Below are 19,935 nucleotides of genomic sequence, written 5' to 3' on the forward strand. Positions count from 1 at the left end.
TCTTGCGTCTATATCGTGTAAACTGTCTGTAACAGATAACAGGGATGTGCTTGAGGGCACGTTATTCATGAAGTAGACATATTAGAATGTAGAAGGAAAATATAAGAGAATAAATACAATTAAAAGACATTTAAGTGCTATGGTGAGAAGCACCTTGTCGGTGTCCTTGCTCGGTGGACTCACACAGGTAGACTCGCAGGTCTTCACACGAGGAGGGCTTTACACAAGGTCTACCCCTTCCGCGTCAGCATTCACGCCAAATATATACACGCTGATAACGAACCATTTAGTGAAAAAAGCTGGACACACCTTAATGCTGCATAGCACAACAAAACTAGTCAACAGAAACTAAGGGTCGCGCGAGGTGACAAGTGCGGGAACAAACGCGACTTTAGTACACCGCAAACAAACAATGCTCAACTTTAGCAATAAATAATACTCAAACTAGTGAAGCACTGTTTATAGACACACTAAAAACAATGATAATTTTACACACAATAAACAAACAACTCTATATCTAGCAGTGAATACCCTGGGACAAGTCAAAACAATGTAGCCCACACACGTTTAAGCGATGTGAGTTCAACACAGTAAACAAACAGCACAAGCCTAGCAATGAATACTACTCTAGAACAAAGTAAAACAGTGAAATAAACACACTTACACGCAACTGCAGACTCCTTTAGATAGATCGCTTATCCCGAAATGACTATGGATCCCGCAGTTTAAATATCTTACCTGGTGATACAACCAGAAGTTCAGCTAAATTTTTTACAAGAGAATGCTGTTCACAAGCTTCATTGGTTATGCTTTCATTAGAACATGTCAATGTGTGAACCACCATTTACACCTGGAAACATGTCTCTTTTGACCATTTGTATCAGGAGTTTGAGGAGAGGGTTTCTGACATCAATCTTTACGTCAGTGCATCATGATAAAATGCTAAATAGTATAATAACAAAACAAAGTGTGAAAAGCGACTCATCGTTTCAGCCAATTATACTTGCATTTAATATTATCACAAACATTGCGTTTATGATAGAAATTTTACAACTAATTTTTCAGTGACGGATAAAGATTTTTTCTAGCACAACATCTGGCCACTCTTCTTCATATTGCACTTTATACTGTATACAGTAATGTTTATGTGCTTTCTTTTATGAAATCTTTGCTGAATGTAAAATTAAGTTTTTTACTTTTTTTACAGTGAATGTGAAACGCCTTTCGCAACCCATTTTACTTCTATTAGGATACATATTTCCAAGTGATACAGGATAATCGATAAAAGTTAAATCGTGACTAGGATATTATCCTTTGGGAACTGATTGGGAAGTCACATAGTAAAATAGATCCAGGTGGTTAGATGGGAGGGGTTGAAAAAGGGGTTCATGATGTTAGCTGATAAGAAAAGTTGTTTAGGTACATGCCATTTTATTTTGATAAAAGATTATAAAGATTAACATTTTCTTACTTAAAATAATGAATCTTGCTCAATAAGACTAGAAATGTTAAGAACCCAGTTTTAAACAGATTTTTTTTTTTTTTTTATGTACTGGCTCAGTAATAGTATTTTGTTCATTTCTAACAAAAAATGATGGCACTTTCTGTGCCTTTAAGAAAGTAAATAAGGTGATTATAATAAGGTCACTTTTACACAAACACAGATGCATACTACAGTCTGTGTGCATCAATTTATGAGTCTGACCCCTTTGCTCCAGTATGCAGTCAGTACCTGATCACGTACCCAGCCGATGGTGACCTGCTGTGGGAGGTGGAGGGAGTTGGAGGTCCCTATCAGAAAGTGAAAGTGGCAAGCAAACTTGGCTCCCTGGCATTGCGATGTAAGTACTGGCACTAGTGCTGCCTAGATCCTATCTGTCCATGACACTCTTATGTGAGTCTAGAATAGAGGTAGTGGATACCGTTAGTGGATTTGGCAGATTCCAATATCTAAGGTGGTGGAAAAGGCAGAGAACCAATTAATTGGCTGATAGTTTTTAAAATCGATTTATTGAATGTTAAAAATACATTTGTCTTTCCTTATTGTGATGGGCACAGACAAAGAGGCTGCAAAAGTCCAAAATGAGTAAAATCCCAGATGTGTGCTTGTTGTGAAACCAAAATAATTAATAGATTTTTTTTATTTTTTAGATTTGGTGCGTATTATGGGACTTTTAATTGTAAACAAACCCAAAGTACACTGGGGACTCCTAATTTGAAATGTCTGTGCTCACACAAACAATATATATGCACTGGCAGCCAAAAGTTTGGAATAATGTACAGATTTTGCTCTTATGGAAAGAAATTGGTACTTTTATTCACCAAAGTGGCATTCAACTGATCACATTGTATAGTCAGGACATTAATAACGTGAAAAATTACTATTACAATTTGAAAAAAATAAATAAAAAATACTTCAAAGAGTTCTCATCAAAAAATCCTCCACGTGCAGCAATGACAGCTTTGCAGATCCTTGGCATTCTAGCTGTCAGTTTGTCCAGATACTCAGGTGACATTTCACCCCACGCTTCCTGTAGCACTTGCCATAGATGTGGCTGTCTTGTCGGGCACTTCACACGCACCTTACAGTCTAGCTGATCACACAAGATGGGGTTAAGATCCATAACACTCTTTTCCAATTATCTGTTGTCCAATGTCTGTGTTTCTTTGCCCACTCTGTTTTCTTTTGGTTTTTCTGTTTCAAAATTTGATTTTTCTTTGCAATTCTTCCCAGAAGGCCTGCACCCATGAGTCTTCTCTTTACTGTTGTACATGAAACTGGTGTTGAATGGGTAGAATTAAATGAAGCTGTCACCTGAGGTCCGTATTTCTCAAACTAGAGACTCTGATGCACTTATCTTCTTGTTTAGTTGTACATCTGGCCTTCCACATCTCTTTCTGTCCTTGTTAGAGCCAGTTGTCCTTTGTCTTTGAAGACTGTAGTTTACACCTTTGTATCAAATATTCAGTTCTTTGGTCATTTCAAGCATTGTATAGCCTTCGTTCCTCAAAACAATGATTGACTGATGAGTTTCTATAGAAAGCTGTTTCTTTTTTGCCATTTTTGACCTAATATTGACCTTAAGACATGCCAGTCTATTGCATACTGTGGCAACTCAAAAACAAACACAAAGACAATGTCAAGCATTATTTAATGAACCAAATAGCTTTCATCTGTGTTTGATATAATGGCAAGTGATTTTCTAGTACCAAATTAGCAATTTAGCATGATTACTCAAGGATAAGGTGTTGGAGTGATGGCTATTGGAAATGGGGCCTGTCTAGATTTGATCAAAAATTACTTTTTTCAACTAGTGATGGTGCTGTTTTTTACATCAGTAATGTCCTGACTATACTTTGTGATCAGCTGAATGCCACTTTGGTGAATTAAAGTACCAATTTCCTTCCAAAACAGCAAAATCTGTACATTATTCCAAATTTTGGCCTCCTGTGTGTGTGTGTGTGTGTGTGTGTGTGTGTGTGTGTGTGTGTATATATGTATGTATATATATATATATATATATATATATATATATATATATATATATATATATATATATATATAATCTGTGTCAATTTTTGCAGAATAATCGGTTAAAACCTATATCGGCATAGATTTTTGCAGATAACCAATAGTTCCAAAAATCAACTATCGCCACGTTTAAGTGGTAAAAACGATATATCTGTGCAGATTTTTGCTGATAACCAATAGTTGCTTTTTGGAGCTATCGGGTATCTGCAAAAATCGCCGCAGATATATTGATTTTTGCACTGATTAATCTGTAAAACCGATATATCGGTCAACCTCTAGTCTTGAATACCTTACTCAAATGCTGACCATTACAGTTACAGGATTATTTCTCAGAATGGCCTTTATCAGACATGCTGGATAGAAACTGTTAGTAGACTCACTGTTAGTAGAGACCAATTTCACATGACTTTATTACACCTGATTTATAGTTGATATAATTGATTTATTGTTTGTGATGTTTGTGCTGGTCTCCATAAAGGCAGCCACAGCTCATGGACAGAAGAGCACAGCAAAAATGGAAAGGTTTCAAATATTGAGGAGAGCCTGGATATTATGGTAAATATAAAGATTCTGTGTTTTGTCCTATGTTATTTGTCTTAGCTAGGTGACTAGGTGTCCAACAACCAACTAGTTAGTTATTGATGTAGGGCTTTACTGGTTGTTTAGATCAGTGTTACTATCAGAAATAATAATTATTTCTGTAGCTATTAATTAATATTTTAATTAATTGTATCTAACTCATTAAAACCTCATATGGGACTCCAGTAAATGTAGTGTGCTACGGTTAGGAGCAAGTTTGGTTATTAGCAATAATTAATAATTATCAAAGATAATTATTAATTATTAAAATCAATAGAACATTGAGAATCAATGTTAGCTTTTTTTAATCCTTTAAATCAACAATTATCAAAGATAATAGTTAATTGTTAACATCGATGAAACATTAATTAAAATTAACACTAGCTTATTGATCATTCAAATTCAATCAAAGATAATTATCAATTATCAAAAATCAATAGAATATTAATAAGGATTAACATTGACGGGGCACCACCCTGAAATCAGGGACTAATAACCGAATAGTAAAACAGTCTCAATATTAGATTGTTTTCTTAGGAAAATCGGCATCCGAAGAATATCGATTTTCGGGGGAAAAAAAACAATGAATGAAGGTTTGAATCCGAGCACTGACATCCCGTCAGCATGACACAAGCGTATGCAAAACAAACCAAAACACTTCTCTTTGTAATATGAACAAAGTTTATTTATGCAGTAATATCAATTAATAATTAATACAGTGCAGTCAATAAACTTCCGACTTACAACTACAAACTAAACAGTGATATGATTAGATATGGAAATACGAATAATTCTATAACACATAGGGTGTGTGTGTGTGACCGTGTGTGTGTAAGGAGGGACGCGCACAAAATAGCGGACGTGACTCTCGTGGAGAGTATGTCACGCGAGACTTCCGGCCAGGGAATATGACCGCGAATGGGGGCAGAGATGGCGTCTACCAGTTACCGCGTATATCCGCTTGTACGATAGCTTAGGGACAAAGCTGGGCTTTAGCATTTAAGCTATCTACGAGCCAAAATGTGTGCCAGAATGTTTGTCGCGTGAGGGGTCGCGTGCCTGCGTGCGTGCGTGTGTGCGTGTGTTAGTATGAGAGAGAGAGAGAAGTGACAGCCCTAAGCTGATTTCGCGATCGTGGGAGAGAAAGCAGCTGTTTAGTTCATCGCTCAGAGACGCGGTGGACGGTTCGTAAACAGTCCCGCGTACTTTGACTATTTAGTGGATGAACTCAGTTGCTGTCTCACCCGCGATGGCGAAATTTGCACAACAATCCAATTTGGTTGGACCACAATACAGCAAAACAAATTCATGATAATTAATACCCTGAGTATTAATAATGAGCGGACATGGCGGTCCGTAAACTGTACAAGCAAAAACCTTGAAACACAAGAATAACACGCTATAATATTCTATCTCTGCCCAGACGTAACCTCTTACTTGAATCGCATGAGGACACAGGTAGAATGTGTTGTCCTCCGTCCTTTAACTTTGACCCGGTTCCTTGAGGCTCGGGTGATGACGGGAGGCCGTTTCCTCGCTCTGTCGGCGGGCGGTACGGCTGTTGATTCTCGGCGGGCTGGCGGAGAACTCAGAAATGTCGACTTGATTGAAGATGGAAGAGAAATCTTTAATCTCTTCAATTCTGTAGGCAAACGGATGAAGATGCGAATTGCTTGGCAATCTCCTTCGGATCTGTTAGAGTGTTCGGTTGAACACAGAGTAATCTCAACTCGTCCAGCGAGATGGAGATTGTATGGCTACAGTTTCAAGTCGGACATTACTTCCTTATGCCACGAGGTTGCACCGGAGAGCAGCAAAAAGCTACGTCCGTATTCGGTGAACTAAGTCGCTGGAAGCGAATTCTGGACGCATTTCAGAATTATTTCAACTCCTGATGATGTCATGTTTGAGGGACGTTCTGTTGTGTGCCTCATTCAATAGGAGTTGAGAGCTCGATCCTTTAGTGAGCAAGGCTTCATGGATCTGTAGTCTGTTTTGGACTCCCTTTGTTTGATTTTGGCGCGATTTTTATCAGTAAAATTTACGACTTAGAAGCTGGGGGCTTGAGTTATCTTTTTACGACTGTGTTAGGCCTGCCTTTGTCTTCTATCTGAATACATGAGGCCCAACATTGAGGTCGAGTTCCTGTAGCTCAACTGGTAGAGCATAGTGCTAACAATACCAAGGTCATTGATTCTATTCCCAGGGAACTGATAAAATGTATTCCTTGAATGCACTGTAGGTCTCTTTGGATAAAATCATCTGCCAAGTGAATAAAATTTAATGCAAAATATAGTAGTGAGTTTTAGATTTATTATTTTGTAAGGGTGATACTTAAAAGGGGATGAATTCATAGACGTGATGTTTTGGAGAGGGTTTTGACGGTTTTAGCTGCCTAGGGTCTAAAGGTGCAATTCTCAAATTTTTTTGAATCTGTCTGCACATTTTAAAAATAGTTTTTCTATGTAAACATGCACTATATAGATGTATTTGACCATTGTGCCACGTCTCACTGTTTTTCAGTATCTTTTGTTGGAGCAGCACCTTTGTAGCCACTTTAAGTAAAAAAAAAAATAAAAAAAAATACTTTAGACTCCTGCTTTCTGTCCTATTCATTGCACTATCTAGCTTTTTTAGGGCAAAAACATGTTCATTGAGCGGTTCCTAACAGTTTATACTAACTCTTTAGAGAAGTTGGGTCTCTAAATTCAACCATTTGCTTCAACAAAACACTACTTTTGTAACAAATTGGCCATCTTCTACAAAAACCTTTAAGACAACTTTACTGTTACACCACCTAGTCATTCAGACAACCCACTGACTAGTTAATTTTGAAAATATGTAGTCTTGCACATCCCTACACCCCTTTATAGTTGTGCTTTATCCTCTGAATGTTAAATGTAAGATTTGTGTGTAGTCATTTATAGAATTTGTAAACCTTGACTAAGTTGAATGCATTGTTATAATTTTGGTTTTGTAGGAAGAAGTGGTGGTAGTCAACAAACATCTCAAAGTAGCAGAAGGTTTGAATTTTTTTGGTCAATTCTACTTAATAAAAACATACTTTTCTGCCAATTCAGGCATTTTAAGTGGGTGTTCAAATCCCATCTTTTGTCTCGCTGCCTCTCTCTGTAGAAATGAATGAATTGCCCATATCCACACGCACGCGGAGCAGCGAGTGCAAACAAAAGAAAAGGCTGAGGGAAGAACCGGAGGAGAGTGCAGAGAAGAACCGACCTGAAAAAATCAACAGGTCTCTAAAACCTCTTATACATGACACCTAATAGCAGTCAATAAATGAGAGGTTGTCACAAGATTACAGTAACTGTTCTTAACTGTTCTGTCTGGCACTGAGATATGCATACAATATCATAATGCAATAGAAGGGCTCTTAAAATGACCCGTTTCCATTTGTCTGATAGTAATCTGTTAATATTAAATACAGACAAGCATCGCTTATGCGAAAATCTAGTTGTAGTCACATCTTTTCTAGTCTAGTAGTATCTTTTGGACTCAAAGTTGACTTTTACTGTATATTTTCTTTATCATTTCAAACCTGTAATGTGGGATCAGATTGGAGGAACCAGAAACAGAACCTGATGCGGTTGTACCCAAGACTAAAGAACCAGTGGACGGAGAGAGTGCTGGAGAACAAGATGACAAAGTGGAGGGGGAGGAGGCTGCGGCAACTCAAACCTTTGCACTTAAGGCAGAGCATGAATGTCTGGTGAGGAATGTGGCCCTATTTGACCTCTGCTAGACACAGCACACCCTTTGGTACAATATTTCCTCTTAGGTTTAGTATGAGGACAAGTTGAGAAACATGGCTGCCGGTGCAAATTATGTTAGTTTTTGTGGTTCATAAAACAGTTGTGGAATTGTGTGCTCTGTACGGCAGAGGTACACATGCAAATTGTATTTGTGCACATATTCAAATATGCACACACCCAAACCACAGGTATTCATCACATCTCTATATACAGGTGGCAGAGGTGAATGGAGAATTGAGTGACAGTCAGGAAGAAGAGAATGAGGCATCAGCAGACACTGCTGAGAATGTGCTGGATCAGGAGTGCCCCCTAGAGGAAGAAATTTTTTTGCAAAATGGCACTGCAGAGGAAGAGGAGATGGAGGTAGAGGGAGAGAGAGAAGCAGAGGAGATGGACTTGGGAAAAGTATAATATTTTGTTACTGATTTTTAAATGTTTAAAGTATTTCTCATACATGCTCTTAAAGGGATAGTTCACACACAAAAAAAGAAAATTCTCTCATCATTACTCACCCTCATGCCATCCCAGATATGTATGACTTTCTTTCTTCATGTCTTCTGAAGCAATCCAGTTGGTTTTGAGTGAGAACAGATCAAAATGTAACTACATTTTACTATACATCTTGACATCTCCTTGGCCATCTTGATTTCAAGCTTGATTACACTTCCTATAGTGCCATTTAGAGCTCTGCACATGCGATAACTAGGATGTGTAATCGAGCTTGAAATTATGATCGTGCCTAGAGACTGCAATGGCAAGATGTACAGTAAAAATATATATATTTATATATTTAAGTATATATATGTTTTCACCTCAAATCAATTGGATTGCTTCAGAAGACATTGATTAAACCACTGAAGTCTTATGGATTACTTTTATGCTGCCTTTATGTGCTTTTTGGAGCTTGTAAATGTTGGACCCCATTCACTTACATTGTGAGGACCTACAGAGCTGAAATATTTTTCTTAAAATCTTCGTTTGTGTTCTGCACTAGAAAGAAAATCGTACACATCTGGCATGGCATGAAAGTGAGTTTATGATGAGAGAAATTTCATTTTTGGGGGAAATTTTCCTTTAAGTTTAAGTGCACATATGGGTTATCAGTTCAACTTCAGTTTGACACTAAGCCTCGTTCTTTATAGGGCTATCTATCCTAAAATAGAGAATATTTTTTTGGAAGCCTACTTGTTTAAAAGGCTTATTTAAAAGACATTTTCATTTATTTTTTTAAATGAATATTTTTGTGTTTAATTGATTTTTCAATTAACCAACCTACAGATTTTTTCTCAGCAAAAACTAAGCAACAAATATGGTATTACCAACAGGATAATTCAGTTAACAGTGACAGTGAGCAGAAAGCTTAAATATAACCAGTCATGACAGAGCTCTTATCAACTGTAAAGATCCTGATCAGAGCTTCCCTAATCACCATTAAATATGCAGTGTAAAATCTGCATCCTACTGCAAAATCTGTCACTAAAGTTTAGATCGTCAACATCAACCCTTCAAATTAGCCCAGAGCTGAAATGATTGACTCTTGGTTTGCTTTGTCTTTTGCAGGATGACATTGTCGATCCCTCAGAAGAGTCTGAAGAACCAGCTGCGGTGGCTGAGCAGATTGACCAAGAGCCTATTACTGAGGAGAAACAGGAAGCAGAGGTGGAAAATTCCCCTGCAGATGAGGAGGAAAAGGAAGAGGAAGTAGCATCTGCTATTGAGGAGGAAAAGGATGAGGACGTAGCTCCTGCAGTTGATGAGAAACATGTAGAGCAAATAGAAACCAAAGACACTGATCAGCCAACAACTGTTGAGGCCTATACAGCTGACCTGGAAGATGGGGACAGTGAAGCAGTGGGGGAACCAGTGCCTCCAGAGCCCAATGCTCCAGAAGAAGAGGCTTCTGCTGCTCCTGCTGCTCCTGCTGTGGCAGAGGAAGGAGAAGCCGCCATGAAGACCGAGGAACCAGCTGTGAACCAAGAGGATGAAACCGCTTCCAATGTGCCACTTGAGGCAAAGGAGAGCCAGCTTACCATGGGAGACAAAGAAATAGAGGATGAAATGGAGGCAGGATATGAAAAGGAAGTGGTTCCTGAGGAGCCAGATGAAGAGAAACAGGCTGATGCTGATGAAAAAGGTGAACAAATAGAAGAGGAGAACTCTCTTGCTACAGAAGATGAGGAGAAGGGAGAAGAGGAGGAGAAAAGCCTGGACGAGGCTAATGATTCCACCCCTGATATTCGAGTCCTTAGAGGAGGCAGGAGCAAACCCGTCCCTCCAACCCCCAAACGCACTTCCAGCAGACGGAGCAAAGTTGTGATCATAGAGGAAGTAGTAGAGAAGGAGCAGCTCACGAGCACAGAAGAGGAAAAAGGAAGCACAGAAGAGGAGGAAACTGAAGAGCACAGCACAGGAGAAGAGGAGGAGCCACCTGTGATTGACAGGAGGATGTTGAGGCATAAAACCAAAGAGATCAAGTCCACACCCAGAGTGAAAGCAAAGAGACGCAGCAAAATCTGAGTACACATGCACTGTTTCTCTGTCATTCCACAGCACTCCATTGTCCTCCTACACACACAAAAAACACAACATTTTTTCACACAATATATAAAGTTAAGTAGTGCTCGCTAATACAAAATTATAGACAAGGATCTCTACTATAAAGATATAGAATGTCTTTTATACTTGGGTTAGGGTTTATAACTGGCAGTGTGTACAAAATCATGGTTGTGCTTTTGTTTCGTTTTATTACTAAAAGAAACAATATTTATGAAAAAGTGATGTATTTCATATTTAAGGTATATTCTGCATTAAATACAAGGAAAGGCCTTTGGACCGCATCTGTGGCATCCTATCAATTACCACAGAATACAATTTCAAATCGTACCTGTGACGACATGCCACAGATTCTGTTAATAAAACCTGACTTGTATTTAAAGGGATAGTTCACCCAAAAATGAAAATGATCTCATCATTTACTCACCCTTATGCCATCCCAGATGTGAGCTTCAAAGGTCTGATCACCATTCACTTGCATTGTGAGGACCAAAAGAGCTGAGATATTCTTCTAAAAATCTTCTTTGTGTACAGCAGAAGAAAGTAAGTCATACACATCTGGGATGGCATGAGGGTGAGTAAATGAGAGAATTTACATTTTTGGGTGAACTGTCCCTTTAAGATGGAATATTTATTTAATGTGCTGTAAGCACTGCCCTTTACTTGCAATGAGGGTTTACGGAAATCTCAAAATTATAGCTGTGATTTTAATTTTGTACATTCCTTTGTCTTACCTTTCCAGTTTATCCTGACCTATCCTAAACTGCAGATTAAAAAAGCAGCCAAGCTTGCAAATTTGCCAGACTGAGTAGCAATGTGAAGCTCTTAAAGGGTTAGTTTACCCAAAAATGAAAATTCTCTCATTTACTCACCATCATGCTGTTCCAAACCTATATGACTTTCTTTCCTACATAAAACACAAAAGAGAATATCAGGCAGAATGACAGTCTCGTTCACCATTCACTTTCATTGCATCTAATGAAAGTGAATGGTGACTGAGGCTGTCATTCTGCCTTCTGTATCTTCTTTTTGTATTCCACAGAATAGAGAAAGTCATATGGAAACAACATGAGAGTAAGTAAATAACAGAAAATTTGACAATATTCTTCTTTGGGTGAACTATTTGTTTAAATTACACATGCCATGGATTGAGTTTCACCATTTCTGTAAGTGTTGAACACGTTAGGAACTATTTCAAGAATCATCCGACACATTTAAGGTTTTAAAGAAATCCTGCCACGAATTCACATGCTTTAACCTTTCAACATAACCACATGATAATGCATCAGAGGACTTATTTTGTCTCATTAAGATGGTTTTGAACAGTATTTTTCCCATTTTGGAATCTTTTCTCAAAATGCTGTGAATTACACATGCATAAACACTCAACCACATGCACACGTCTATACTTACACATACACATTATAAGAAATATTCACTCATAAATATGCAAGTATAAATTGCAGGTTTATATGTTAACTGTATGGTTACATATACAGGTGCATCTCAATAAATTAGAATGTCGTGGAAAAGTTCATTTATTTCAGTAATTCAACTCAAATTGTGAAACTCGTGTATTAAATAAATTCAGTGCACACAGACTGAAGTAGTTTAAGTCTTTGGTTCTTTTAATTGTGATGATTTTGGCTCACATTTAACAAAAACCCACCAATTCACTATCTCAAAAAATTAGAATACATCATAAGACCAATAAAAAAACATTTTTAGTGAATTGTTGGCCTTCTGGAAAGTATGTTCATTTACTGTATATGTACTCAATACTTGGTAGGGGCTCCTTTTGCTTTAATTACTGCCTCAATTCGGCGTGGGATGGAGGTGATCAGTTTGTGGCACTGCCGAGGTGGTATGGAAGCCCAGGTTTCTTTGACAGTGGCCTTCAGCTCATCTGCATTTTTTGGTCTCTTGTTTCTCATTTTCCTCTTGACAATACCCCATAGATTCTCTATGGGGTTCAGGTCTGGTGAGTTTGCTGGCCAGTCAAGCACACCAACACCATGGTCATTTAACCAACTTTTGGTGCGTTTGGCAGTGTGGGCAGGTGCCAAATCCTGCTGGAAAATGAAATCAGCTCCAAAATGTCTTGGTAAACGGGTGCAGTGACTTTGGTTTTCAAAAAACACAATGGACCAACACCAGCAGATGACACTGCACCCCAAATCATCACAGACTGTGGAAATTTAACACTGTGTCAAGCAACTTGGGCTATGAGCTTCTCCACCCTTCCTCCAGACTCTAGGACCTTGGTTTCCAAATAAAATACAAAACTTGCTCTCATCTGAAAAGAGGACTTTGGAACACTGGGCAACAGTCCAGTTCTTCTCCTTAGCCCAGGTAAGACCCTCTGACATTGTCTGTGGTTCAGGAGTGGCTTAACAAGAGGAATACGACAACTGTAGCCAAATTCCTTGACATGTCTGTGTGTGGTGGCTCTTGATGCCTTGACCCCAGCCTCAGTCCATTCCTTGTGAAGTTCACCCAAATTCTTGAATCGATTTTGCTTGACAATCATAAGGCTGCGGTTCTCTTGGTTGGTTGTGCATCTTTTTCTTCCACACTTTTTCCTTCCACTCAACTTTCTGTTAACATGCTTGGATACAGCACTCTGTGAACAGCCAGCTTCTTTGGCAATGAATGTTTGTGGCTTACCCTCCTTGTGAAGGGTGTCAATGATTGTCTTCTGGACAACTGTCAGATCAGCAGTCTTCCCCATGATTGTGTAGCCTAGTGAACCAAACTGAGAGACCATTTTGAAGGCTCAGGAAACCTTTGCAGGTGTTTTGAGTTGATTAGCTGATTGGCATGTCACCATATTCTAATTTTTCGAGATAGTGAATTGGTGGGTTTTTGTTAAATGTGAGCCAAAATCATCACAATTAAAAGAACCAAAGACTTAAAATACTTCAGTCTGTGTGCATTGAATTTATTTAATACACGAGTTTCACAATTTGAGTTGAATTACTGAAATAAATGAACTTTTCCACGACATTCTAATTTATTGAGATGCACCTGTATATGACTTGATAGAAGATGCTGACTAATATTATAAATAAAGTCATACTTTTGCCTAGAAATGGTAATGGTAAATCTTATAGTCTTCTATTTTAATATAACACTAGATTAAACATTTAGTCGAAAGTTAATTGATGAAATGGATACTGTTTGTGTGATGACAAGAGCTTTAAAGGGACAGTTCACTCAAAAATGAAAATTATGTCATCATTTACTCACCCTCATGTTGTTTTAATGCCGAAAGGCTACTTGGAACACGAAAAGAGGTATTCGGCTGAATGTTAGGGACTGATATTCTCAGTCCCCATTAACTTTCAATAGATGGAAAATAGAACAGCGTCAATATTCTTAAGAATTTCTGCTTGTCTTCTACCAAAGAGAGTTGTACGGGTTTGTAACGATATGACTAAATGAGTAAATAACAATAGAATTTTAATTTTTGGGTGAACTACCCGTTTAATAGCAATTTGGATGTTCAAAGGAAGTAGTTGATTTTTGTTGTTATTAGGACTGGTGTTTTTGCAGTGTATGTAGATTGTATGACACCATTAGCATTGAACCTTTAGCCTAAAATCATCTCAAACTTAAGTATATTGTTACTTTTTTTATTTTCTCTGTGTATTATTTGCTTTTCTAAAAGTCTAAACCCACCGATGTTATTTCATTCATATTTTTATGTTTAAGCTGTGAAAGAGATACTTTCAGTGAGTTTTTCCACTCAAATTACAAGTGTTTCGTTTTTATCTTTATTTTTGGTTGCACATTTTTGGGTGACCACAAGAGGGCTCTCTAGGATATATATATAATTAAAAAAAGGCCATTGCAAGGAGTCAAGAGATTTCGCACTCTTTCAGGACAGGCTCCAGGGCCGTAGCAAGGAATTCTGGGCCCCCTGACAGTATATTACTCTGGGCCCCTTACCTATTTAAAAAATACAGTTTTGAATTTGTTGTGGGCCCCTCTGGACCTTTGTGCCCCTAGAATCATTACCACCTTTCTCCCCACTAGCTATGGCCCTGTCTGTCTCCACTGTTATCTCACTTTGAACACCCGAGGTCTGTTGCTCGCATTTTTGTAACAGGTGGAAACAAAAGACTGCGCACATCACATTTTTAATGGGACTGAATTGTAAAATGTTCTCTCAATATAACGGGGCTGAATCCTTTTGTGTTTTGAAAAAGGCAAATGAAAAGTGGAATATTTTGGGCCGAAGTTGGAAATCTTGAGTGCTTTAAAAACTCTCATTTACTTATTTTAGTTGTTTGAGCAATATTTTTCTGAAATAGCTGTCTGAATCTGTGAATTCCCTGTAGTTAATAAATACCTTTTATATATATTTGTTGTGTCCTCATTTCAACAGTTTGTTTCACTTGAATTAGTATATATTAATATTTCTTGTACAGTGGTTTTTATTTGAATGGCAAAAGTTGAATCTGCCCCAATTATGTAGCTTTGCTGCCTATAGGTTCTCCTTTTTGTCTTTCTCTTGGTAGACTTTTATAATGATGGGTCTTGATGAGGTGCTTAAAACTTGATATTTCAGCTGTGTGAACATGCGCATATGCGCAAAGCTGAGTGATTTTGTACAGCTGTAGGAAGAGCTGAATGATTTTTTTGGTGCCAATCATTTGATAAGCAAGGTGTGTGAAAGTGTATGTGCATGTTCTTTTGTGTTTTCTAACAAAAGCCGCCCAGTTGGCTTCCTCCTCTGCCTTGCCCTGCCTGTTTCTCTCTGCTTTTATCTATTTTAGCAAATTTTATGTAATTTCCACATCTTTTGTATGTTGGTATTTCATTGAAAATGTCTGTATGTGTGTGTGCAACCTTGCAAATCTCCAGAGAATTGGTTAAGGGGTATTTTGAAGATGAAATGCCCTGCTGCATTTTTTGAGAAATAGACGGTTAGAAATGTGGAAAGAGAAAATTTGAGACCAAACACAGACATTCTCCTCTTTATGTATATTTCACACCTTTTGAATGGTATATGGTTTCTAGTTCTCCACAAGTGAGTGCATTTGTGCATTAGTGTGCGAATCCAACGCATACATCTGTGTTTGTGGTGTGGTGCACCAGGCTCTGTGTGTGTGTGTGTTTTATGGTCCTGGCTGATTAAGCTTGGCACTATCAGGAGTGGGTTTGTGTGTGTAATTAATGATGTGTCTCCTGCTCTCTCCCCTGGTAAAGGCTAATAGGATTTCCCAGGCTACAGCGAGGAGAGGCTGAGTGCATGTGGAAGTGTGCAGGAGAGGAGAGGGGAGGCAGATTGTGAGAGGTGACTACGCAGGAGGTTTGCAGCATGAAGAATTTACATGTTTCCATTGAACATGGTATAAATATTTGGGGATGGGGGTTGTACTTGCTTGTTTTGATTATTGGGGGGGGGGGGGGGTGTTACCTACACCCCTGAAAAAAAGACTTGAATATTGTTCTGTTTCTCACGCATTGCTTAAGAAGACATATATTAAACCACTGGAGTCATATGGATTATTTTTTTATTTTTTATTTTTTTTTAACACTGGACCTTAATGCTTATTTAATTTACAAATTTTAAATCATGACTTGCACCACACAAATAACTAATATTGGCATTATTTTCATGTTGTTTAGCCAAAGGGGAACTGGCCCCCACAGTGAGCCTGGTTTCTCCTAAGGTTATTTTACATTAACCTTATGGAGTTTTGTGTTCCTTGCCACAGTCACCTTCAGCTTGCTCACAGGGGTTCTAAATACAATTATTATTAAATTTTTAAACAGAATTTCCAATCATATTTAATCAAACTACACAATGATCACTCTAAGGCTTTATAGATATTACGGTTTCATTTTTTAAATTTTTTTTTTATTAATGCATGATTTCCTGTAAAGCTGCTTTGAAATGTTGTGTGTTGTGAAAAGCGCTATACAAATAAATATGACTTTTATGCTGCCTTTGTGATTTTTGGAGCTTGAAATATATTGTCACCATTCACTTGCATTGTATGGACATATAGAGCTGAACTATACTTTTAAAAATATTTATGTTCAGCAGAAGAAAGAAAATCGTACACATCTGGGATGGTATGAAAGTAAGTGAATTTTCATTTTTATTTGAACTGTCCCTTTAAATGTGTAAAGTACGATTAAAAAACAAAAAACAAACGAAAAGAAACAGTTCGTTATGGAGCAGACATTGATGCTATTTTCTTCAAAATGGTTGTTATAGGGATAGTTCAACCAAAAATGAAAATTAATTCATAATTTACTCAGCCTTGTGTTGTTCTAAACCAATATGACTGTCTTTTTCAGTACATAAAGGGAGAAATGTTGAAAAAAATGTAGTGGTCAGTGATGTCATACAATGGCAGTGGAAGGCCCACCTCTTCAAGCTTCAAAAGGACTCAAAAGTATAATTCAGAAGTCTAATAAATTATTCAATGTGACTCATGCTTTGTTCTGAAGGCATACAATAGAGTGCAACAGTCTGGTTCTGGAAGTAAAAATCCCATTCATGTATCCCATAGATGAATTTATTTTCAACGATAACTTATAAAACTTTAAAGACAGACCTACTGCGAGGTATGAGTTTGTTCATTGATGATATATGCTTCCGTTGAAGCAATCCGTCTGTGTTATCTCAACTTCATTGTTTAAAAATAGTGTTTGATAGTGGAATTCGTGGTAAACAACTACACTACCCATGGTACATCAGAGAAAGCTCCACCAATCAGAGAACCGCGGGCAACGAAACCTGTGTAACGTGCCTCAGAGCAACTGCATGCTCCCATGATGCACTGTGATTGACATAAACGAGTTGGTCTCCCTTCACCCTTAAACTACTTATATATGTACTCATCGGGATATTTTGCAATAAACGTAAAATATATTGTTTCTGTTCTGTACATAGTTTTATATATTACCATAATTTTTTTATTCAATTACATCATTTGCAATGCTTCATAGGATTGTAGTTTGTGCCCTCATGAAAGACGGTAAGTACACAGCCTTGTACCTTTGTCTTTATGTCCGATTTTAAAATACATTTTTGCCTTAAAACAAAGTTGGAGCTGGTTGTTTTGGTTCATGGCTCACAACTACTTTATGAAGGATTTTATTAAAAGTCTATGGAAGAAATGAATGGGGAAAATACTTCCGGAACCCAGACAGCTGAAAAAGTGGGTGGGCACTGAAATCTAATTTTTATTTAGTGAAAATCTTTACCAGCTCTTGCTCTCCTGTGCATTCTTGAGAGTGCACGAGAGCAGCAGTTGTGCAGCCCCCACTCGCGAGATGGGGCATTCAAGCGAAAACTCGCTTGTTTGGTACAACAGGACAACCACAGAGATATTAACAGAAAACAACACACCTGCACAAACACTAGAGAACAGATGTTAGAAAACATGTCAGAAGAATGTTTGAAGTCAAAGAGGAGATGCATTTCTGTGCCCAGCCTTATTTGTAACTGCATATCAATGATTTATGCATTTGGAAATGAATTAATAGTCATTAATGAACCCCTTTAGAAAACCTTAACAAAGGGAACATTAATGTAAAGTGTTACCAAAAATATTTTCAATCATTTAAGCAAAAAATAGATTAAAAGAATAATCCAATTTTAAACTCTGTTAACCATTTTAATATCACTGTACAATGTACTATACATGCAGAATACAAATTTATAATATACCCTAAAATAGTTCTTCCAAACCGGTTTATAATGCAAAAGTAAAATCACATTTTAAGCTGAACTGAAAATACACAAGAACTACAAAGTGAGTGCCTTCAGGCAAATCAATCAATAGTTGAATGAAGACATTTAAATCTTAAAAGCAAAAACAACTTTTTAACTGTTCAATTGTATGCGCTACGTTTGCTCTAACATTCAAATAAAATGTTTAAGTATCACTGTAAGCTTTAATGAAGAGAAGATGGATGGAGTGAAGTGGAGGAAGGAGGAAGAGAGAGGGATTTAGTTAACTGAAGGAGGGATGCTGGGAGGGTGTGCGGTGAAAGACGGGCGTACTGGGGGTTCCTGTGCTGTGGGGCTGATTGTGTTGCTGGGTGGAGGGGGGCATTGTGGGATAGCGTGGACCGGAGAACAGGAGGGAGAGGGAAGGAGAGAGGTGTGTGAGAGAAAGAGCAGGTGATTTATAACAACAACAGAAGGCTTCTGCCCTCCACCTCCTCCTCGCCTCTCCTCTCACTGAAGCAAAACAAGGAAATCCATTACCAAAAAGGCCTGTGCGATAATGGACTTTGCTGTGTGTGCGTGTGCGTGTGTGTGTGCGTGCACGCAGAAGCAAGACACCGGATATATTTGAGTAATAAAACTGTAAAGATTTTTTGAGATACGAGTGTGTCTGTGAAGCTCTGGTCCAGTTCGTAAGTGTATGTGTATAGACACATTTTAGTCCGTTAATGTGGTCCCCCTCTCTTCCTCACCTCCCTGAGATAAAGACCTCTATTCTATCTTGGAGAAAGAGAGATGGTGTCTGCAGGCTCCAGAGTGCAAACAGAGAGAAGCAGGAGAAGTAAATAAGAAAGGGATATGGCACGCAGTAATGGTATGATGGCAGCGAAAACCACGTTCTCCACCACAGGGGGGGGGGGGGGGGCAATATACGAGAGCTAGTCCAGCTCAGAGTCTCCCTCTGGGGGAAGCAACGGGGTGGAAGAGCCCGTATCTGCACCTCTCACATTACCCTTTATGTTAAAACCAGTCAGGGGGAAAATTGGAGACTGCGTGGTCCTCCATAAGCCCACCTGAGCCCACTGAGACAAGGAATGGAGAGAGAAATGGGGGGGGGGGGAGGGTCTATAAAAAGTCTCTAAATGCATGAGTAATAAGAATAATAACCTTGAAAACATGTTGGGTTTGAAAACCGATATATGTGAAAAAGTAATTGTGTTTGTTAAAATGTGATAGTGTGTCTATTGGCTCATATACACGAGAGAGTCTGAGAACTTAGCCTATGTGTGTTTATTTACAGTGTAAAGTTATGGATAGTCTAATCATACCTATTAATTAATTCAAACTTTAATAGATTTTAATGTTCTTATTGTAAATCTTCTATTGTGTTTCTTCAAATTGGAATTATTGGATTATTCATTAAGCACAATGAAATTTCCATGTATTTACTGGAGAATTTATTTGGAAGATGCTGTTATAAGAAAACTCTCATAGCTTACGCAGCTAAGATATTAGTTGATTTCTTGAGCTATATCTAGGTTTTAATTTTTTGTTTTAATTAACTAATATATATATATATATATATATATATATATATATATATATATATATATATATATATATATATATCTGTACCTTTGTTGTTTTGTTTGTTTTTATTATTTGTTTATTTATTTATTTATTTATTTTGATGTTGTTGCTTTAAGCTGTAAAATATTCTAATTTGAGTTTAGAATTATTATGATATCAGGCAATAATAATAATTAAAAAAAATCTAAACTCTTCTAAAATATATATTTAAATAG

At 37.7% G+C, this 19,935-nt stretch overlaps 1 protein-coding gene across 2 annotated transcripts in view; it reads left to right on the forward strand.

The window, feature by feature from the left end:
• fam169ab (family with sequence similarity 169 member Ab) overlaps positions 1–11,955 on the forward strand; it is a 29,291-nt gene extending 17,336 nt beyond the window's left edge. Inside the window, exons 7-13 of one of the 2 annotated variants that reach the window (XM_051677218.1) lie at positions 1,719–1,841; positions 4,011–4,087; positions 7,092–7,134; positions 7,247–7,364; positions 7,685–7,838; positions 8,095–8,286; positions 9,442–11,955. In XM_051677218.1, coding sequence (XP_051533178.1) covers positions 1,719–1,841; positions 4,011–4,087; positions 7,092–7,134; positions 7,247–7,364; positions 7,685–7,838; positions 8,095–8,286; positions 9,442–10,398 — 1,664 coding nt within the window. In that variant the 3' untranslated portion in view covers positions 10,399–11,955. The remainder of the gene's footprint in view (positions 1–1,718; positions 1,842–4,010; positions 4,088–7,091; positions 7,135–7,246; positions 7,365–7,684; positions 7,839–8,094; positions 8,287–9,441) is intronic. The other variant, XM_051677219.1, reaches the window with a different exon arrangement.
• The last annotated feature ends 7,980 nt before the right edge of the window (positions 11,956–19,935 follow it).

Source organism: Myxocyprinus asiaticus, chromosome 38 (genome assembly GCF_019703515.2).
Source record: "Myxocyprinus asiaticus isolate MX2 ecotype Aquarium Trade chromosome 38, UBuf_Myxa_2, whole genome shotgun sequence".
Taxonomy (NCBI): Eukaryota; Metazoa; Chordata; class Actinopteri; order Cypriniformes; family Catostomidae; genus Myxocyprinus; species Myxocyprinus asiaticus.